The 24,212-nt window shown below is 32.8% G+C and overlaps 2 protein-coding genes across 2 annotated transcripts in view; one reads left to right on the top strand and one right to left on the bottom strand.

Moving 5' to 3' along the window:
- The window catches only part of LOC139493469 (protein mono-ADP-ribosyltransferase PARP14-like), a gene marked incomplete in the record, with an annotated part of 63,604 nt that overhangs the window by 11,367 nt on the left and 28,025 nt on the right, over positions 1-24,212 (top strand). The window contains 6 exon segments of the mRNA XM_071281876.1: positions 2,137-2,313; positions 3,599-3,898; positions 14,587-14,823; positions 15,480-15,716; positions 21,520-23,253; positions 23,507-23,953. Of these exon segments, the coding sequence (XP_071137977.1) occupies positions 2,137-2,313; positions 3,599-3,898; positions 14,587-14,823; positions 15,480-15,716; positions 21,520-23,253; positions 23,507-23,953 (3,132 nt within the window).
- LOC139493422 (uncharacterized) lies at positions 5,850-12,381 on the bottom strand. Its single transcript, XM_071281817.1, has 2 exons — positions 12,109-12,381; positions 5,850-9,330 (listed from the first exon to the last, which is right to left on the bottom strand). The coding sequence occupies exon 2, from the start codon at positions 9,311-9,313 to the stop codon at positions 8,012-8,014; it is 1,302 nt and encodes a 433-aa protein (XP_071137918.1). The 5' UTR covers positions 9,314-9,330; positions 12,109-12,381; the 3' UTR covers positions 5,850-8,011.

The following is a 24,212-nucleotide window of genomic DNA, read 5'->3' as shown; positions in this document are numbered from 1 at the left end:
ATTTCCTGTCAATTTTTTAAACATATTTTTTTTCAAATAGCTGAAGTGACTCACTATTTGTGCGTTGTGAGATTTAAAATATTTTGATGAGAACATTTATTCCTGAATATGTAAATAAAGATCACTTTGGATGGACTAAATTATATAATTGCAATTGGTTATGATCTGTTTCAAATATTAAAGGTTACCGATTCTAATTTAAATATAAAATAGTACTATTTTTAGTTCATACACTCTTGTTTAGAAGGCTATTATTATTTATTAATTTAATCAATTAAATTAATTAAGTATTTCAACATTACAAAAGTAATCAGAAGTCATAATTCATGTAAAAGTGAGCTTATGCACTCCCATTTTTCATTCATACAAAATGCTGTTCACACCTGGAACAGTGAATTCACTGATTGAAGATCAAAAGATCAGAATGACATAATGCTAATCTTTTAATTACCTTGAGTTTAACCACGCATTCAACATTCACTAAGTGTCACATAACAATACACATTGAATTTCCACATTACAGCAGAAAATGTTTGGACTGAAGCAAAAAGGTCAGAATACAAACATGTATTTTATACACTATCGATCATGTCAGTTTCATATGTTTGTTTAAAGTATTTGTAGAAAAAAAATCATAAAAATGTTCTATTGTATCGATTTACTTTTATTACTAAAATTTGTATAAAAAATCCACACATGAATTCTACAATCTAATTTTAAAAGTGGTATGGCTATATATCACTTGTTTTTAGTTGGTTGATAGCTACACCAAAAGTCGTCAATGCGCTTTAAATCGGGTAATTATATGGTTAACGAACAAGACTAAATGAGATTTATTTCACTCCTGGCATGCAAAAAAACTTACACTACATCACATAAGTCAGGAAGTTTGAAGAAATGAAATTAATAATTCCCTATTTTCTTCTTCATTTAATAAGTTTTCATATCAAAATAAAACTTTGTGAATATGTTTTTTATGGTATTATGAACATAATAAGATGATAAGTGAAAAATCGTGAAGTTTCCCTTTCATATACAAATATTTTACCTCATAATTGAATACACAAATGTATATATTAAATGTTTGATATATATAAGGATGATAGATTTATTTATTTCCAATTACTTTTGATCTACATTACATAAAGTGATTCTGTGAATTATATCTGAAAAATAAATTATTAATGGATTTACAAGATCTTTAAAAATCATCTGTAATTTTTAAATCAACAATTTTGATTAGTTCACTTTTTTTTTATTAGGAATTGACTTGAAACAGTTTTAAAATTTTAAAACTTTTGATTATAACAAACCATTGTTTATTAGTTTATTCCCCATCAATCATTATGTCTTTTTAGTCATTTGAATTTTTATTAGAAGTGAATATATATTTTTGCAATCCAGAAAGAATCCATATTTCAATAAAATAAGTTTTTTTTTAATTTGTTTACATTGAAAAAGTACATTTTCAATGCCCTGTGTTGAAAAATACTTTAAAAATTGATCCTAGTTGGTAACATTTTCTAGAAGAATTTTTGATTTGCAATTTTTTGTTTTTTTGAAACAGGCAACATTATTTCAATAAGATATAAACTGCTGTTTAGATGAAATTGTGCAAATTAAGAGACCTATATTATTTAATGTGAGCTCATTTTATTCTCATACTGGAAAAGCATGTTTCCTTCTAAAGACCTGCTGTAAATGCAATTTTCAGCAATAGTGCTTTATAAATGTTCATTTCCCCCCACCATACCTTAATATGAAATAATTCAAACTACTCTTCTAATCTTTCCATGAGTGATTTCCATCACTTTGATTAGTTCTCTCATTTTTTTATTTTTTTTATTTGTCATTTTGGAGCCTTTTATAGCTTATATACTTTACAGTATGGGGTTTGCTCATTGTTCAAGGCTGTGTGGCAAACTATATTTGTTAACTTCTACATCGTTTGGTCTCTAGTTGAGAGATGTCTCATTGACAATAATGTCACAATTTCTTAATGTTGAACATATGCATATTGTGCATTGAAATTTTGAAAAAAACACATGATAAAGTGTGTTTATGCATATATACGTAATTTGTACATTTTCAACATTTTATGCTTTTTTCATTATATTTTATTTGATATTATATTAGAACCAAAGAAAACTACCACTAATATGCTGAAAGTGACGAAGTTGCCTTCAAAAACTACAGAGGACGGATTAAGGTTCTTTTTTGAGAATACAAGAAAGTCTGGTGGTGGTGATGTTGATGATGTAGAATACGATGAAGACACAGCATCAGCTATTATTACATTCATAGAAGATGAAGGTACCCGTACTTTTAACATTTATATTAGTATGCATTAGGAAATAAATGTAGGAATTCATATATATTAGGCAATATTTTTTATTCAACCATCTGCAAATTTTGATTAAATTTGGTAAGGCAAATCTATGACAAGGCTTCTGAATGTTTTGCAACATTTGTATGCCTTAGGCTGATTGAGAGCTTTACATTGAATAGATACAATTGTCCTTAATTGATGAATTCTGCATGTTGACCACTAGATTATAAGTGAAATTGGGTTGCTGTCTCATTGACATTATGCCTCGCATTTCCTTTGATCAATACTAATACCAGATTGTTTACAATATAAGATGATTAAGATTTCAACAAGTGTCAATCAGAGATCTGCCATAAGAAGGGGGACAATCGCCTCAATTTTATAGAATGTAATGTCACGTTTATGTGTACTGCTTTATATTTTACCAGTGATTAAAGATTACACAGAATTAGTTATCACTAGCAAATTTGTAAATGCTCTTTTGTTCAGATTTTGGAAAGTTCCAGGCGGAAAGAACTATCTAGCCGAAAAGCTCCGGAGGAACTTATTAACCAGTAGCTTTGTTCTTCCTCTGGTTTAAAAGTTCCAACGGAACATATCAACTAGTTAGAAAGTTCCTTTTTGCCAAATTAGTCAAAACCAGAACTAACAAACTAGCCCAAAGTTCCAATGGAACTTATCAACCAGTCACAAAGTTCCATCTGGAGAATTAATGCAAAGTAAAAGGGCAGCATATTATATTTGAACCTTTCAAAGGGGAACCAAGATACTGATTACAAAAGTTAAAAGGAACTCATCAACTAGTCACAAAGTTCCTCTTTTGCAAATTAGTCAAAACCAGAACTAACAAACTAGCCCAAAAGTTCCTCCTCATGTGGGTACTTCTAAAATTACAATTTCAGATTAATGCATAACAATAAAATAGAACTTACTCTGTTATGAAGGCAACATTCTTACTGGATTAACTAGTTGTTCTGTTCCGCCAGAACTATTGAACTAGCTACATTGTTCTGGGACTTTTCAACTAGTTACTTTTTTCCGGACTTTTTGACTGCATTCTGAATAAAACAACTAGTTGAAAAGTAACTGACGGAACATAGTGGCTGTTACAAATATACCTTCCTATTGGTAAATTTAACGTCTGGATAATAAGGAACATTCTGCAAAAGAAATGGATGATCTCTTCTGTATCGTATGCCCTTAAAATGGACTAATCATGTTATTTAAATCTTAAAATAAAAGATAACTTTTATACATACTTTTTTTTAGCTGTTGACATCGTTTTACAGAAGATGCCTATTATGTTTAATAACAAAGTTATAGAAGTGGAGGCCCACAATGTGAATGTGGAAGAGCCTATGGAAATAACTGAAGAATATGAGAGTAACCTAAGTAACAGTGAACCGTCCCCGACCTGTACAATAGAAGTCAGAGGAATGACTAATCGTACAACTCAGGATACCATCATGTATTACTTAGAATCAAGAAAAGGTGCTGATGCTGACGTAGAGACCATTGAGTATATAGAGGAGAAAGACATGTATTTAGTTACATTTCAGAATGAACAAGGTAATTTATTTTTTTGTTTTCTGTTCTAAGGACTGATGTTATGTGGACTCTTTTTTTTTTTTTTTTATGTTTTCGATTTTAGCAATGGTAATTAATCATTATTACCTATTGCATTCCCTTGGCATCTGTGTTAATCTGGCCACATGTCTGATTTGCTGTCCATTAACTTAAATTTCCTTTAAAAATCTTCAACTGTGAAAGTGATCAAAGGATTAAACTAAAAGTTTGTCTGCTTCATCTATATAAAAGTCAGTTATAAACTTTGTGAGTTTTTGTCCAGGTTGATCAACCAACATGGCCACTGTGGCTATATAAAGTATAACATAGGGGTCAACTTATAGTTTTTATACGGCCGCAAAATTTGAAAAAATTTTCGTCGTATATTGCTATCACGTTGGGTCGTCGTCGTCGTCCGAATACTTTTAGTTTTCGCACTCTAACTTTAGTAAAAGTGAATAGAAATCTATGAAATTTTAACATAAGGTTAATGACCACAAAAGGAAGGTGGGGATTGATTTTGGGAGTTTTGATCCCAACATTTTAGGAATTAGGGGCCAAAAAGGGCCCAAATAAGCATTTTCTTGTTTTTCGCACAGTAACTTAATTTTAAGTTAATAGAAATCTATGAAATTTTGACACAAGGTTTATGACAATCAAAGGAAGGTTGGGATTGATTTTTGGAGTTTTGGTTCTAACATTTTAGGAATTAGGGGCCAAAAAGGGGTCCAAATAAGCATTTTTCTTGGTTTTCGCACCATAACTTTAGTATAAGTAAATAGATATCTATGAAATTTCAACACAAGGTTTATGACCACAAAAGGAAGGTTGGTATTGATTTTGGGAGTTTTGGTCTTAACAGTTTAGGAATTAGGGGCCAAAAAGGGGCCAAATAAGCGTTTTTCTTGGTTTTCGCACCATAACTTTAGTATAGGTAAATAGAAATCTATGAAATTTAAACACAAGGTTTATGACCATAAAAGGAAGGTTGGTATTGATTTTGGGAGTTTTGGTCCTAACAGTTTAGGAATAAGGGGCCCAAAGGGTCCAAAATTAAACTTTGTTTGATTTCATCAAAAATTTAATAATTGGGGTTCTTTGATATGGTCCTGTTTTCAAATTGGTCTACATTAAGGTCCAAAGGGTCCAAAATTAAACTTAGTTTGATTTTAACAAAAATTGAATCATTGGGGTTCTTTGATATGCTGAATCTAAAAATGTACTTAGATTTTTGATTATTGGTCCAGTTTTCAAGTTAGTCCAGATCAGGGTCCAAATTAAACTTTGTTTGATTTCATCAAAAATGAATAATTGGGGTTCTTTGATATGCCAAATCTAACTGTGTTAGTAGATTCTTAATTTTTGGTCCCGTTTTCAAATTGGTCTTCATTAAGGTCCAAAGGGTCCAAAATTAAACTAAGTTTGATTTTAACAAAAATTGAATTCTTGGGCTTCTTTGATATGCTGAATCTAAACGTGTACTTAGATTTTTGATTATGAGCAAAGTTTTCAAGTTGGTCCAAATCAGGATTCCAAATTATTATATTAAGTATTGTGCAATAGCAAGAAATTTTCAATTGCACAGTATTCAGCAATAGCAAGAAATCTTCAATTGTACAGTATTGTGCAATAGCAAGAAATTTTCAATTGCACAGTATTGTTCAATAGCAAGAAATCTTCAATTGACAGTATTGCGCAATAGCAAGAAATATCTAATTGCACGATGATGTGAAATAGCAATCAACTTTCAATTGGAGTTATCTTTCTTTGTCCAGAATAGATATTTGTGCTATAGCAAGATATTTTCAATATTCTTTGAAAATTTGAGTTATCTTTCTTTGTCCAGAATAGTAGTTGAATCAACTTAAATCATTGTTTTATACAATATACAATGTATTTTTGTCAACACAGGCTTGCTCTGTTTGATGGGATGAAAGAATGACAAACAAACAGATATTTAAGAATTGAAAACTGTCATTTATTATTAAAATGACGAAGAAGCAACACAATGGAAAACATGTATAATGAAATCAATAAATCATATTTATAAACAACATATATGGTTATAATGACAAAACCTTATTGACCCATCCCATCAAAGATGGGGTTACATTCGCCCATCAGAGATGGTGTTACATTAGAATATAAACACTGACATATTGTTTAACCAAATACAACATGAATTCACAATACCCATTATGAAAAAAAAAATTAAAATATTTCAATTTAAATTGGTTCAAACATAACAGAAAATCCGAATTAGCTATCCAGGGAGGGATGGTGGGTATACTTTTTAGTTCCAAATGTTTCCTGCCACTTCTAACTGCAACTGAAGCGCCTTCTGAGATCATATAACATGATCAGGGGAAGGAATAACTTGGTATTTGCGTTTCTACCAAATAAGAACAAAGAGTTATGCCGCTTTCCATAGTACCGCCTAGTTTGCCAAAAAATCATTTTTAATAAAAATTAGCATTTTTGTCAACACAGGCTTGCTCTGTTTGATGGGATGAAAGAATGACAAACAAACAGATATTTAAGAATTGAAAACTGTCATTTATTATTAAAATGACGAAGAAGCAACACAATGGAAAACATGTATAATGAAATCAATAAATCATATTTATAAACAACATATATGGTTATAATGACAAAACCTTATTGACCCATCCCATCAAAGATGGGGTTACATTCGCCACAATATTGTTACCCAAAGCCTTCCTTGTAACAATATCCCCCATCCAAGCCAGTGATAAAAAATTCTAAAAGTCCTAACTACCAAAAATAGGAAAAACAAAAAATATCAAAAGAGAAATCACACATTTGAATAAAGCTACTTCTATCTAAGAGTATTCATTATATACACTAAAACGATAACTATCCCATGATTATAATGTATTAACAGATTCTAAAACAAAACAAAAATGATAATGGTTGCCGGAGGCCCCTGTCCCCATGGCAACCAAAGCCAGATTTATACATATATTTACATTGAAAATTCTAATTTTATTTTATCTTATTTATTTTTATTATTATTCGTATATCTATTTTTTTTTTTATTTTATTTTATTTTTTTTTTTATTTTGATCCAGTTAAAAATCTATTTTATCAGTGATAAACATTTTTGACTGCTCAATTTAACTTCTTGAAAGATAACATCATTACCCGCATAGTTTATAACAGTGCGTAAAGTTAAGCAATATCTTTACGAGATTCCTTAAATTTTATGACAACAGGTCGACCAGAGTTCACCCCATCGTCAGCTGCAATGACAGAAGGGGATGATTCATTACTGTTAGTTTTATAATTTCCCTGAGAAATTAGAAAATATGGCATAAAATTGCACGACCATGATTGCAAACCTAAATACTTCATTTTATTATGTGTTAAATTATCCTTGAAAAATAATGGTAGCAAATGATTGTATTTCTGATAAATATCTCAACTTAATTATGCAAAGAAAAAAAAAAAAAAAAAAAAAAACAAAAACAAAAACAAATCCAAAAAGTAATAAAAAGCAAAAACAAACAGGAAAATACAAAAACAAAAATAAAACAATAACCATATACACTATACAAAATATTACCGTAAGTCTGTTAAAAGGGATTGAAAATAAAGAGGCCCATGTCCCCATTATATTTCGTAATCACAGTTACCAACATAAATACAATTAAAAATTAGTATCAACTATACTGTCAACAAAGTTATTACACTCTTATACACTCTTATACTTGTAATGAAAATACACTTCTAGATCTAAACATGATTATCCGTTTATGGCACAGTGGCAAGAACAAGGAACCCTTAAACGTATTTCAAGAAAAGAACAGCCTTGTGTCGTATCAGAGGTCCATATCCCCAAGATACAACATCAAAAACACATAAAACAGATTCAGATGTTAAGGACTGGTATCCGAATATATTTTTTGTACGCATCTGAATGCCATCTTCCCATTAACTGAATGTTATCACTTGAAATGCCCATCATAGACCCAGTTTTGAACCCCTCTAATAAAAATTCAACTTTACTTGTGTCATACCCTTTAAGGTACTTGCCCAATTGGTCAATGTGAATAGGTGTAGATATTTGAAAATCACCTGGTTTTAGGTTTCTGTTTACTGGACTGTTTCTGAATCAGGGCCCCCCCTTCTATTGGTGGAGTTAAAATCGGCGTTCTCGTGTTTTGATTGTTGGCAATCCCTCCTGCTATGGTCTCCACCGCAATTTTGGCAGGAGTGCTCGTATCTACAAATTCTTGCCGTGTAGCCTGATTCATTGTTGAAAGCATAACAAAACCTTTTCTGTTTAAGGGCTGGAGCCGTGAGGCTTTGTGTAAGAAAGGGCTGTTTCATGGCATTAGTTTTCCCAATAAGCCCCATCGCTAACGCCTCATTGAATAATTCCCCATTTACACCATCCCATGGTAAGTGTAAAGGGTCTACTTCCCTCCACTGCCTATAAGCTTGATCATAAAAAAATGCAGCCTCAATTCCAGCTTTTTCTGCCAAATTTGCAATGATAGCCGCATATTTCATCAGCTTCGGGGATTCAGTAGGGTATTTTTCAAAATAAATTGCCCCATAAATGTGAAAAGCCTCATGCCACTGTGCCATTGACTCAATTTTTGTCTTACTACTACTATTTTTAACAAATGTTAAACAATCATCTTTCTCTACTGGAACATACTTAACAACTCTGGATTTGGATTTCAATAAATCCTCCAGATTAATGTATTTGTTAGACCAAATATCAGCTTTCAGTTTTGGGTCCACACCCAAAGCCAGTGGGCGTGATAAACCCTGGCCTCCTAACTCGTTTGAACATGTACCTGTGTTTGGAGTGCCCTGTAGAAGATGGTTCACCACCTGTTGACTCGGAGATCCCTCAGTTGGCATGAACCACTGTTGACCGCTTCTGCTAGTATCATTTGAGCAGGACGGATGACTGCTCTCAGATGATTGTTTATCAATAATATTTGTTGAGTGGGACTGGGATGGTGTCGTCATCTCTATTGTATTACATGTAGTGGTATCTTGCCTTGGTGGACAAACGGAATTAACACCTTGGTGTGTTGGTATCAAAGTTGGATCAGGTGAGTTTACATCCCTGCCTTGAATAACGCCAGTGCTTTTGAGTATTGTAACTACTGTTTGGGTGATAATTGGAGTTGCGACTGTCAATATTCTCAGAATTTGGTCATCATTACACGTGTTTGGATCAATTGGATTGGATTGTACAGGTGGATTATCAGCTGACAACTGGCCGGAATTAATATTTGGAGTTGAAGAGCTTGGTACAGAATTATCTATAGATACACACAGTCCCAAATCTGAACTGCCTAGGTTTTCAATTACTTCTCCAAGCCTCTGTGTGCTTTTCCGTTTACGATTACTTCTTTTTGGTTCTTTGGGTGGCATTTCTGATAAAACGGTTGCTGGAAAAAGAACACAAGATATATTAAATGCATGATATAGAACTACCATATCAAAATAAGAGCCATAAGAACATTTTCAACATATTTATACTATCTGCACTTTTCTGTTATACCATATATACTCTATACCCTTAAATTCATTCAAATGCCGTGTGTACTGATTCTAAATATTATATTTTATTAACCCCAACAGAATTGACATAAGTACCCTAAGCACTGCCCATCAAAAGCACCATTTGTACACAAATTCATCTAAATGCTATTTGCACTCAAAAACTAGATACAATAAGTACTCAAACACAACAAATCTATCTATATGCCATATGGGCATGCTCCTCAACGCACCATATGGGTACTAGAGCCTCATAGAATTCATCTAAATGTTATAGGCACCCGTCATGCATACAAATATGTACTCAAGCACAATAAAACTATATAAATGCCATATGGGCATTGCTCATCAAAGCACCATATCATGCATATGTACTAGAGCCTCATAGATTCAGATGCGCTTGTTTTAAGTACATAAATGTATCCAAGTACACTATTTATCTCAGTGGCTCGTCAAAAGAGCCTTATAAATTCATGTAGGTGCCATAACACCTGTTTAAAGTACACAAAGTATCCAAATACAAAATTTAGGAAAAAATAAAATAAAAAATTAATCATATTCTATACATATAAAGCACCATTTGTACGAGATTCATCTAAATGCTATATGCACTCAAAACTAGATACAATAAGTACTCAAACACAACAAATCTATCTATATGCCATATGGGCATGCTCCTCAACGCACCATATGGGTACTAGAGCCTCATAGAATTCATCTAAATGTTATAGGCACCCGTCATGCATACAAATATGTACTCAAGCACAATAAAACTATATAAATGCCATATGGGCATTGCTCATCAAAGCACCATATCATGCATATGTACTAGAGCCTCATAGATTCAGATGCGCTTGTGTTAAGTACATACATGTATCCAAGTACACTATTTATCTCAGTGGCTCGTCAAAAGAGCCTTATAAATTCATGTAGGTGCCATAACACCTGTTTAAAGTACACAATGTATCCAAATACAAAATTTAGGGAAAAATAGAAATAAAAAAAAAAAAATTAATGATATTCTACATGTGTGTCATATGCATGCACTATTAACTAATAAATATGTGAATTCTAGTTACAATGATTCTTGGTGAAAAAGTCTGCATGTATAATGTTACACTTATAACAAAACGCAAGAAGAAGATTTAAGCTCTGTAAATATACGCAGTTCTGTTGCCAGTATTTAATTGCCCACCTAATTTGCTATGATAAGGATTGTTAAATAAATTTCTCTTAGTTGTTTTCATGAACTCTATCAGACTGTCTGAATTCCGTTAAAATTAATGTAAATATGCAGCTGTGTTTTAATTTGTTAGGGATAAGGTTGTTAAATAATTTTATCTTAATTGTTTTTATGAACCTTAGCAGACTGTCTGGATGACCGTTAAAATTGATGGATGATGCAGCTGTGTTGTTACTATCATGACTTTAATTACAAGCCGTATAGTTTATGAGTTTGTTTATTTATCTTCTGCTCCAATGTGTGGTCCCGATTCGATACAACCACGCGAGAAAGTATCCAAGGCATATAACGTGTTCTGTTATCATAAAAACTGTTATATTGATATGACACTCCGGTTAAAACCGTAATTTTAATATCATTATTATTGAAACAAATCATCCTGGTATAAATATACCATAGTTGCATAACTATTTTTGGCACATAATACCCAAATATACCTCCAGTTTTGAAAGAAATTGAACATTAAATCGCATTGTTCTGTACAAGCATGTTTATGGGGAATTTCCCTTGAACTTAATATAGCTTTTAACAAATAAATAAATAAATAAAAACCTGTCCAATACTTAACTTCTATTAACTTTCTTTATTTCATAGCTTGAATAATTGACCCTCTCATATTTCGAAAATATTTTGGCATGCCAACATCATAGTTAAAGTGAACACCATCAACATAGTTATTGCGATCCGAATGTTTCACCCCTGTTATTTTCCAGTAACGACAATGTGGTTGGTCCTTTATTTGTGCTTTCAAAAATCTGTTAGTCTTAATAACTAAATCATTATACACATTTGATGCAATGACTCGTGTCGATTCTCTTGGTAGAAGTTGGCATATTGTAACTGACTTAATCTCAAATCGGGTTGTCAATGTTTGGGATAATAAAATCAGCCGTAACCCCAATTCCTCTGTCGTATCTTCAGAGGCTCCTAATATATCCAAATCGTTACCACCAATGTGAACAATTACATGTTCGGGACGATTTTTCTCTATGAAAGACAAAATAGTTTGCACATGATCTGAATTTGAAACTTTTCCGCCGCCGATCCCAAGACATTTTACCTCACAGTTCATCAAGTTGAAATTATGTAATGCAGGTCTATTATAAATAAAAGTTCCCAATCTACGAACGTGTGAACTACCAACTACGACAATTTTCATCGTAAAATTATACAGTCTCTCTAATTAAACTATAATTTTATTTTCTGGCGCTTCAGCTGACCAAAATCACTCACTGGATCTAATACAATATTCTCTGGATACTTTTTCTTGTACTTATAAAGGAACCGTTTCGTGAAAAGTAATACAAGAAAAATCTTTCAATAAAACTAGACTACAATGTTCTTTAAACTCTAGAAATCTCAAGCAGGTAGATGCAAATTACGGACCTATAAATTACAATGTCAAATCACATATTAAAGTTACCTAATTATCTACAGAATATAATCCTTTTTCTTCTCAAGTCACAATATAATCGTATTATTTAAAACACAAATTACGCAGAATGTAATATACTTTTTAGTTCCAAATGTTTCCTGCCACTTCTAACTGCAACTGAAGCGCCTTCTGAGATCATATAACATGATCAGGGGAAGGAATAACTTGGTATTTGCGTTTCTACCAAATAAGAACAAAGAGTTATGCCGCTTTCCATAGTACCGCCTAGTTTGCCAAAAAATCATTTTTAATAAAAATTAGCATTTTCACTTTTCTACCAACTGATAAATTAAAACAATCTTTACCATTCAGTGATAAAAAGCACTTTTTTTACATGTTAATATTTTATGATGTATTTAAATGAGCAGTTATTGTTGCAAACTCCATTAGAAATTTGAATTGAGATCAGTTTTGGAATAAGGGAAAGGGGGATGTGAAAACAAAATTAGGGGGGGGGGGGTCAATTTTTCTCATTTCATATTTCATAAATAAAAAGAAAATTTCTTCAAACATTTTTTTGAGAGGATTAATATTCAACAGCATAGTGAAATTTTTTTTTAAAGTTCATTAGACCACATTCATTCTGTGTCAGAAACCTATGCTGTGTCAACTATTTAATCACAATCCAAATTTAGAGCTGAATCCAGCTTGAATGTAGTGTCCATACTTTCCCCAAATGTTCAGGGTTCAACCTCTGCGGTCGTATAAAGCTGCGCCCTGCGGAGCATCTGGTTCTCTTATATCTTTAAAACTATAGCAATCAGAGAATAATTAAAAGGGTAAGTAAAAATAGCAAAGGCTCTGTGTTGACAGCCGTACCTTGACCTATAATGGTTTACTTTTATAAATTGTTATTTGGATGGAGAGTTGTCTCATTGGCACTCATACCACATCTATCTATACTGAATAAGTTCTAACTACCCTGAATATTAAAGAAAAAAATGGAGATCCTTTTTTGAGTTGTTTCCCCTGAAAGGTTAGTTTTTACAAAGCTTTAAAAACTATAGAAGCTATCTAACATATGCTTTTTCTATTTTTTCATTTTTTCAGTCTTTTGTCAATGTTATCTTGAAAACAATATTAGCAAAGGTAAAAGTTTAAAATGCAAAAAATGCAAAAAATGATCAGCATGACTAGACCTAACAATTCTGAATATTTCAAGGAAATTTGACAACCTGATTTGTAGTTGTCACCCCTGAAATGTTCAGTTTTTAGCTCTTTTCAAAAACTGTATGAGCTAGGTTATATGTCCAGTAAGACCCCTTTTTGGCCCCAAAATATAGCAGTTTTACAAAATTGTTAAAATGTAAACTTTTAGTTAATTATTGGACAGTAGAATGCTTCTGCTACATACATATGGGCTGTTTTTGACAATAGAATGCACATATATCGGGTACTAGCACCATTAAGTCATGCTAAATTACTGAAATCTTCACAATTCTAGCATTTTAGTTAAATTTTAGACAGTTTTCGTGTAAAACGGAAGTGGCCGCATTCGTTTTCATCCTTAATATTGAAATGCAAGTTGTATTTTATGATAATACATAACATATATAAAGGTTGAGGATGAACACGGATGCGGCCACTTTCATTTTTGAGAAAAACCATCTGAAAAGTGACATTTTTCGGCATATTTGGTAGATTTTTCATATTTGAGCTTGAATCGGATCGTTTTTAATGACTAAATCAGATAAAATCTTTCACATCAACTAATTGAATCAAATGAAATAGACACTTAAGTGTTTAAAAAGTGGTCAAAATCTTTCATCAGATGAACCTGAAATTTGAGGCCAAAATCGGTCCTTACCGGACCTACTCCTTTCAAGAATGATCATAAATACAAGGAATAACTTTTGATGTGCATTCAAAGATATTTATTAGCAGACTGGCACTTTTTCACTAGCTAAGCAATACAGACACAGTTTTATCTGTTTGTATTTCTGTCAAAATCCTTCAGTCATCTGGTTATGTTATGGTTAAAGATGTCACATGAGTAAGCCAATAGGTAGACAACAATCTTCCATTTTTGAGAAGATAAAAGAAAAAAAAAGCACACACACAAAATACACACAAAATACCCTTCCAAAAACAAAACTGGAGGGATTGTGCTTGATTTTCACATGAAGAAGACATAATTTTTCAATCAATTTAATTTAATGAAACGACATGTCAACCTATCCAGAGACATTATTTCGGGTGCAAACTGACTAGTCTTTGGTTATTTGTAATGCTTGTATGTTTAGCGAAATAGCAGCAAACAACAGTTTTAACATCTTGGGTTTGAACCAGCTGAATTCAAACCAACAGCCCCTGCATTTTACCACAAGAACACAGAGTCAGTTTTATAACAGAAAGGAACATATCTGGTACCTTAATGTATACAAAAAAGTGTATTGTGTATTAGTGATAAAAAAGTTTGTAATAATTTTCTTTTGTTATTTAAAAAATGTATTTTGATTTTTAAAGCTGTGGATAGGACATTACAGAAAAACCATACAGTAGATGGTTCAAAGTTACAAGTCAAGAAACACATTCCACCCAAAAGATATCCAAATAAGGCATTAGTCAAAGGCTTTAGTCCTAGGACAACAGAAGATGGCATTATTAATTTCCTGGAAGCCAGGACAAAGTTTGATGTGGAGGGAGTAGACTTTGGTAACGAGGATTCTGGGAAGGCTATTGTAACATTTTGTGAACCAATAGGTGTGTATATCTTATACCTTATAAGCATAAAATCAAACATTAAGTATTCATTCAATCTGCTAGATCTGTTTAAGTTAACATAGTATACTTAAATAGGCATTTGAGAAAAGCACATGTATTACGATTAAAAAACATTGTAATAATTAGAAAACATTATGAGAAAACATCATTGTAAACACTAAAGTAAATTCTTCTATGCAAAAACTTTGCCATTTTTATACAAATTGCACATTGCTTAAATATAAACCCAAAGAAAAATCATATTTGCATTCAAGATAATTTTAAATCATTTAAGGTGGTACCAAACAACTTCACTAAATTTAATTTGGTTTGTTTAATTTTCATAAAGTTTTGACAAAATATTTACTATGCAAATAATATGAAAATTTAAAAAAACGACCCTAACATTTTGTCAAAAAAATTTCATCAGATATATATAGCAGTTTGACAAACACTAATTTTAATCATTGAGAAGCTTAATATTTTCTTCATAATATATCGTGATTTAAATGTTCAGCTAATTTATTACAGAGTTATCTCCCTGCAGTGTTGTGTATCTTTTTTGATCATATTTTGCAGAACAAGATGTATATATGACTTATGTTTATTATTCTCATATATAAATAAGTACATTTAATTAATGATTTTTTTCCCAGATATTGGAGATATCCAAACAGCTTGTAAGAAGAGAGCATTAGATGGCATTTACCTAACAGTTCACCCTGTGGTTGTAACAAACTGTATTGTAGTCAGAGGTTTCAGTGAGAAAACAAGTGAAAGTGGACTGGAATATTACTTTGATAATAAAAGGAAATCTGGTGTAGAGGGCGTCACTGATGTTAAAATGAATAGAGATGAAGATTACTGTGTTATATACTTTGAAAATGCGGAAGGTACATATTTTAATCTCAAAAGGAACGGTGAGCTTTAGCCATCACTTGGCATCCGCCATCGTCAATTGTCGTTGTCCTCTTTGTCATCGTTCGTCTGGTGTAAACTATTTCAATCATCTTCTTCTCTGAAACTACTGAACCAATTCCAACCAAACTTAAGCTGAATGATCCTCAGGGTATCTAGAATAGTTTGTGTTTGATTTTCTGTTTCCTCAAAAAACATGGCAGTCATAGCTAAAAATAAAACATAGGGGTTAAATGCAGTTTTTGGATTGTATCTCAAAAAACAAAGCAGTTAGAGCAAATCTGACATGGGATTAAAGTGATTATAAGGTAAAGTTCTATCAGCCCTGAAATTTTCAGATGAATTTAATAACCCATTGTTGGGTTGCTGCAACTAAATTGGTAATTTTAAGGAAATTTTGCAGTTTTGGGTTATGATCTTGAATAGCATTAAGGATAAAGATAAACTGTAAACAGCAAACATGTTCATCATAGTAAGATATACAAATAAATCATATGACCAAAATTTTCAATTGACCCCTTAAAGAGTTATTGCCCTTTAAGGACAATTTTACACAATTTGTTTATCATGTTTTCTAACTTTAAAAAATCTGTTTTTCTGAAACCACTGAACCAATTTCAACCAAACTTAAGCTGAATGATTCTTAGAGTGTATAGAATAAAGTTTGTGTTTTATTTTCTGTTTCGTCAAAAAACATGGCAGCCATAGCTAAAAATAGAACATGGGGTAAATCACAGTTTTTGGCTTATATCTCAAAAACCAAAGCATAGAAATATGACAAAAAACTGCATCTTCAAACACTTATTAATATACATTAAACCAAAAACACAAACTGCAATGAAATTGGACACTTAAACTCTTAAACGAAAGATATGCCAAAAAATCAAGGTGAGAGATTGAGGCTCTTGAGAGCCTCTTGTCGTTTTATAACTTCAAACCCATACACCATGTACATGCACCTGATAAATTTGTTATTCAAGGGATTAGAGTTCAGATAATGAAATTATATTAAAAATAAAATTGAATATGGCTACATATAGTTCCTGCTATAAATCATATTTAAGTTTAAATGTACTGTAAAGTATAAGGTTCGTTAGTCCATTATAGCCATTTCAAGAAGGAAAAAAATCTGATTTTACCAATTCGATTTGCATTTAAAAATTGTATCTGATGCAGTTTTTTTGGAAAAATACTGGATTTAAAGCATCACTGAAAAATTGCATTGAAAAAAATTGTAAAATACATGCATTCAGTAATTTTTAGGAACTGGATTGAAATGGGATTTCCCCACCAAAGTATTGATCTGACTAAAACAATACAGATAAAGACATATCAATGATTACATGGCTAACAAAAAAAAACCAAAAAAACAAAAAAACATCCACAATGGACACAAACTAAAAGACTTTTTTTTTAGAAAGCCTGAGGTTGTCGATAGTATGTTTTTTGTTGGCTTTGTTTTTGCCTATTGCCAATCACTTTATTTTGAGATCTGAACATTTTGCCATGTTATTGTGATCCAGTTGTTCATATACTTTTGAATTTTCAATGTCTTTTTTTAGCTCACCTGGCCCAAAGGGCCAAGTGAGCTTTTCCCATCACTTGGCGTCCGTCGTCCGTCGTCCGTCGTCTGTCGTCCGTCGTCTGGCGTCGTTAACTTTTACAAAAATCTTCTCCTCTGAAACTACTGGGCCAAATTACACCAAACTTGGCCAAAATCATCATTGGGGTATCTAGTTTAAAAAATGTGTCCGGTGACCCGGCCAACCATCCAAGATGGCCGCCATGGCTAAAAATAGAACATAGGGGTAAAATGCAGTTTTTGGCTTATAACTCAAAAACCAAAGCATTTAGAGCAAATCTGACATGGGGTAAACTTGTGTAACAGGTCAAGATCTATCTGCCCTGAAATTTTCAGATGAATCGGATAACCCGTTGTTGGGTTGCTGCCCCTGAATTAGTAATTTTAAGGAAATTTTGCTGTTTTTGGTTATTATCTTGAATATTATTATAGATAGAGATAAACAGTAAACAGCAATAATGTTCAGCAAAGTAAGATTTACAAATAAGTCAACATGACCGAAATGATCAGTTGACCCCTTTAGGAGTTATTGCCCTTTATAGTCAATTTTTAACCATTTTTCGTAAATCTTAATAATCTTTTACAAAAATCTTCTCCTCTGAAACTACTGGGCCAAATTTATCCAAACTTGGCCACAATTATCTTTGGGGTATCTAGTTTAAAAAATGTGTCCGGTGACCCGGCCAACCAACCAAGATGGCCGCCACGGCTAAAAATAGAACATAGGGGTAAAATGCAGTTTTTGGCTTATAACTTAAAAACCAAAGCATTTAGAGCAAATCTGACATTTGGTAAAATTGTTTATCAGGTCAAGATCTATCTACCCTGAAATTTTCAGATGAATCTGACAACCTGTTGTTGGGTTGCTGCCCCTGAATTGGTAATTTTAAGGAAATTTTGCTGTTTTTGGTTATTACTTGTATATTATTATAGATAGAGATAAACTGTAAACAGCCATTATGTTCAGCAAAGTAAGATTTACAAATAAGTCAACATGACCGAAATGGTCAGTTGACCCCTTTAGGAGTTATTGCCCTTTATAGTCAATTTTTAACCATTTTTCGTAAATCTTAGTAATCTTTTACAAAAATCTTCTCCTCTGAAACTACTGGGCCAAATTAATCCAAACTTATTCACAATCATCTTTGGGGTATCTAGTTTAAAAAATGTGTCTGATGACCCAGCCATCCAACCAAGATGGCCGCCATGGCTAAAAATAGAACATAGGGGTAAAATGCAGTTTTTGGCTTATAACTCAAAAACCAAAGCGTTTAGAGCAAATCTGACAGGTGCTAAATTGTTTATCAGGTCAAGATCTATCTGCCCTGAAATTTTCAGATAAATCGGACAACCAGTTGTTGGGTTCCTGCCCCTGAATTGGTCATTTTAAGGAAATTTTACTGTTTTTGGTTATTATCTTGAAAATTATTATAGATAAAAATAAACTGTAAACAGCAATAATGTTCAGCAAAGTAAGATTTACAAATAAGTCAACATGACCGAAATGGTCAGTTGACCCATATAGGAGTTATTGCCCTTTATAGTCAATTTTTAACAATTTTTCGTAAATCTTAGTAATCTTTTACAAAAATCTTCTCCTCTGAAACTACTGGGCCAAATTAATCCAAACTTATCCACAATCATCTTTGGGGTATCTAGTTTAAAAAATGTGTCCGATGACCCGGCCATCCAACCAAGATGGCCGCCATGGCTAAAAATAGAACATAGGGGTAAAATGCAGTTTTTGGCTTATAACTCAAAAACCAAAGCGTTTAGAGCAAATCTGACATGGGGGTTAATTTGTTTATCAGGTCAAGATCTATCTGCCCCGAAATTTTCAGATGAATCTGACAACCCGTTGTTGGGTTGCTGCCCCTAAATTGGTAATTTTAAGGAAATTTTGCTGTTTTTGGTTATTGTCTTGAATATTATTATAGATAGAGATAAACTGTAAACAGCAATAATGTTCAGCAAAGTAAGATTTACAAATAAGTCAACATGACCGAAATGGTCAATTGACCCCCTAAGGAGTTATTGTCCTTTATAGTCAATTTTCAACAATTTTTATAAAATTTGTAAATTTTTACTAACATTTTCCACTGAAACTACTGGGCCAAGTTCATTATAGATAGAGATAATTGTAAGCAGCAAGGATGTTCAGTAAAGTAAGATGTACAAACACATCACCATCACCAAAATACAATTTTGTCATGAATCCATCTGCTTCCTTTGTTTAATAGTCACATAGACCAAGGTGAGCGACACAGGCTCTTTAGAGCCTCTAGTTTTAGCTCACCTGGCCCAAAGGGAGCTTTTCTCATCACTTTGCGTCTGTCGCCCATCGTTGTCGTCCATTGTCGTTAACTTTTACAAAAATCTTCTCCTCTGAAGCTACTGGGCCAAATTTAACCAAACATAGCCACAATCATCATTGGGGTATCTTGTTTTAAAAATGTGTCTGGTGACACGGCCAACCAACCAAGATGGCTGCCATGGCTAAAATTAGAACAATTTTGTAAAATGTAGATTTTGGCCTATATCTCTGAAACCAAAGCATTTAGAGCAAATCTGATATGTAGTAAAATTGTTCATTAGGTCAACATCTATCTGCCCTAAAATTTTCAGACCAATCGGGCAACTTGCTGCCCCTGAATTGGTAATTTTAAGAAAATTTTGCAGCTTTTGGTTATTATCTTGAATATTATCATAGATAGAGATAAACTGTAAAAAGCAATAACGTACAGCAAAGTAAGAGCTGCAAATAAGTCCACATGACCAAAGTGGTCAATTGACCCCTTTAGGAGTTATTGTCTTTTATAGTCAATTTTTTATGTTCATACATTTTTTTAATTTTTTAAAATTTTTACAAAAATTTTCCACTGTTACTTCTGGGCCAATTTCATAAAGATAATTGTAAGCAGCAATATTGTTTAATAAAGTAAGATCTACAAACACATCACCAACACCAAAATACAATTTTGTCATGAATCCATTTTTGCCCATTGTTTAATATGCACATAGACCAAGGTGAGCGACACAGGCTCTTTAGAGCCTCTAGTTATATATACTGCAGCTGTGCTATTTATGCAGTCAAATAGCATTGACCGTATATTCATATACGATATACAATCACTGACCATATATTGTCTTGTTTATGACTTTGACAATGCATTTCTGTAGAGTTTGATTTATGACGTCAATAAAACATACAGGTTCGCGGAAATTTTACGTTGTCCACTCCAAATTACAAAATGGTGGGTGTTTACCCTAAATATTTCATTTAGAACAGTTCTAAGAGTTTCAGTTTATAAAGAATAACGATACATATACACAGCCTAGCTTTCTAAAAGTTTCTAAGCCTAATCTACAAATAATATTTATATTGATAGACATTGTACGGTTATTCTACATATATATGGAACATATGGCTAAGTAATATAGGAGTGATGGAGTACAACATTTACTTTAATTGATGCACTAATTTAGTACCATAGTTTTACGGTACTAAATTTTTCTGTAAATTTTATGTACCAATATTGTACCATCATAGTGTAGTACTATGAAAGTACAATAAATCTATAGTTCTCCACTTTATATAATAAAATTGAGAATGAAAATGGGGAATGTGTCAAAGAGACAACAACCCGACCTAAGAGCAGACAACAGCCAAAGGCCACCAATGGGTATTCAATGCTGCGAGAAACTCCCGCACCTGGATGCGTCCTTTAATAGCTGGCCCTTAAAATGAGAGGAAATTTAACTGAAAATTCAATACTATGGATTCATTCATTTTCGTGGGTACCAATTTTCTTGGGTTAAGGAAGACTTGCATGTTCGTAGATATTTAATTTGGAGGTTTTGCCGAAATCTGCATACAAGCCTATTGAAAATTTGTTATTTGTTGTACAATTAATTTCGTGGTTTGCCTGTAACCACGAAAGACACGAAATTGGTAACCAACGATTAATAATGAATTCACAGTAATTCAAAACTACAGGACTTGTACATAAAGGGTTGTACCTTAAATGCTTTGCACATTAAAGAATAAAACTGTTACTTTAAGCTTAAATTATGGTGCTTAAATAGTGCAATACTTTTGAATTTCTAAACAGTTCTACATTATCAAAGTAATTTTCAGTACTTTAGATATAAAGTACTACATAAGTATTCATCATTTCTTTAATCTTGTATTGTAGATGCACTATTGGCTTGTAAAAGATCCCATACCATTGACAACTGTAAACTAAAGGTTCAGGTCTTCTACGATTGTCTTGGTGTCCCAGCTGATAATGAAGGGCCAAAGTTCAAACCATTGCCACCTTTAGTTATTACTGACATTGACAAATATAAGGTTAACTTCTTGAATCATTCAACTACAAAGAGAGATGCTATTGAAAAACAGCTGCAGGACATCTATGCCCAAATTACATGGCCATCGTCCAACAATGATGGCAAAATAAGTATTGATTGCACTTTGACCAAGGAAACAAAAGATTGCCGGAAACTGGCAAAGTCTTGGGGTGAAGAAGTCAGGAAAAGTATAAAAACCTTTGTTGATGCACTGGTTACTGAGAAGCATTCAATATTACAAGATGCTTGGGCTCCCGTCATGGAAAAACTTCGGGAAATTAACATTTCTGATCCTGATGGTGTTACTGTAAGTGTGGAGAAACCACCGGTTTGTGAAATCATCATTGCTGGTTATACTGTACCAGTCAAAGAAGTTTCAGTTAAAATTAAACAAATAATAGATGAAGTTTCAGCCGACCTTGACAGAAAGAAACAATCAATTCAAGAAGATACTAAACTGAAGCATCACCAGTTGTTGATTCTGGTTTATACACACTTCAAAGACAAGGTCAAACAAAAGTTTGAGAAAATGGATGTGAAAATAGACACAAAAAAGCTTGTTATAACTTTTAATGGGTTATCTGGAAATATCAGTTCAGCCAAAGTTATGATGTTTGAAACAGTTAATGACATAACATCTGCATCTATTGGAACAAAATCACCAGCTTATATTCAGTTTTTACAGAAACAGGAAGTAAAGAAGTATGTTGGGAAAAAAATAAAGGCTAAAGGCCTGATTGGAGTTTGGGATATCCAAGGTAACACAATAACAATGTATTCCATGTCTGATGCAGATGCTGTGGCAGCTTCAACTATCTTAAAAGATTGTGTAGTGGAGACCCAGGTCCACGTTGACAATCTACAAAAGTCTGTAATGCGGTCTACTAAATGGGCCCAATATATTCAGGCAATACAAGATGAGTATGAGAGAAAATCAATTATTACAGAAATTATAGAAGACAAACAAGGGCAGATAATCCTGTATTGTACTTCAAAAGGAGAAGCAGGAATGATTAGAGAGAAAATACAAGATTATTTCCTGGATAATTCTGAAAAAGAAATAACAATCAACTTACCTCCTGCTCAGTTGAAGTTCCTTCAGGAAGAAATGAAGGATGAAGTGGATGACCTTGAGAAAGGTTTACGTAAACAAAAAATCATTGTGGCTGTGAAAGGTGATGGCATTCTGATTAAAGGCAATCCTCAGGGAATAAGTGATGCTGAACAGGAAATAGAGGCATTAGTAAAGAAAATTTATAGAACTAAGCATTCTATGGACAAACCAGGTTTACAAGAGTTAATGAATACTGGCCATGGAAAGTCAAAACTGAAGCAAGTTAGCAAACAGGCGCGAGTCATAATCAGTAGTGATAGTGATGAAGATGAAAGGTCATCAGGTCAAATTAGACCTAGGCAAGGTGCTAGTTCAGATGAGAGAGCAGTATACTCTGCAGCTGGAGGTCGAGAGGTCATTGTTGTCAAGGGTGATATTACTGGACTAGATGTGGATGTTATTGTAAATGCAGCCAATAAAGATTTGGCTCATAGTGGAGGTCTGGCTAAAGTTCTGGTTAATAAGGGTATGTACCAGTTGTTTCCTTTTTGTAACAGAACATTTAATGTTCAGTTCCTTAAAATAGGATTCTGTATTAAGATATAAGAAGATGTGGTATGAGTGTCAATGAGTCAACCCTCTATGCTCTGATTTACAATCCCTCTCATATAAGTATTGTTAAAATTATTTTAGATTGTTTAAAAAGTAGACCTATAATATATATTATATGAAGAAAAAGACAAAATTTAATGTAATGGTTATTAAATGTCATTTAATAGGTGGCAAGAGTATTCAAGATGAATGTGACCAGTTCATAAGTTATAAAGGCCAGTTAACAGAGGGTGAATGTTACTGTTCCAAACCAGGCATGTTGAGCTGTCAGATGATTGTCCATGCTGTTGGTCCAGTGTGGCAAGGTGGCTCTAACAACGAGGAAGACTCACTACAACAGTGTGTTGAAACTGCCTTAGTTGAAACAGAGAAAAATAAACATACTAGTATTGCCATACCAGCACTGTGTACAGGAATATTTGGTTACCCTCCACATCTGGCAACTAGAGCTATTGCCCAGGCAGTTAGGGACTATTTTAAGAGGAGCAAGTCTAGCATAGTTGAGACTGTTTACCTATGTGATGTCAATGAGAATTCAGTTGGTCTGTTTGTGAAAGCTGGTGATAAGATGTTTGATCAGGCAAAAGACAGGAAACCAAAGTTTGGTGGAAGACAATCAGGTAACTATCAATGTTTTTCGGTATGAAGATATTTTGGTTTAAGTTATTTCCCTTGACTATTTAACTAAACTAACACTTGATGTGCAAACAAGTCTGATAAGAGATAGTGATCAATTAAGTAATGCTTAAAGGGAAATTAAAACTGTTTAAAAGTAAAGTGGTTAGTACAAGTTGAATTTGGCTGATTTATGAAGGAATTTGTGCTCATGAACCTCAAAAATAGCAATACAAAGGGAAATAACTCTGGATTTTT

This window comes from Mytilus edulis, chromosome 10 (genome assembly GCF_963676685.1).
Source record: "Mytilus edulis chromosome 10, xbMytEdul2.2, whole genome shotgun sequence".
In the NCBI taxonomy this organism is placed as follows: Eukaryota; Metazoa; Mollusca; class Bivalvia; order Mytilida; family Mytilidae; genus Mytilus; species Mytilus edulis.
The sequence above is the reverse complement of the archived record's forward strand: the minus strand, read 5'-3'. Positions and strand labels throughout refer to the sequence as shown.

Excerpts from the sequence above, each read along its gene's own strand:
- LOC139493422 (XM_071281817.1), bottom strand. The coding sequence starts at position 9,313 with ATGCCACCCAAAGAACCAAAAAGAAGTAATCGTAAACGGAAAAGCACA.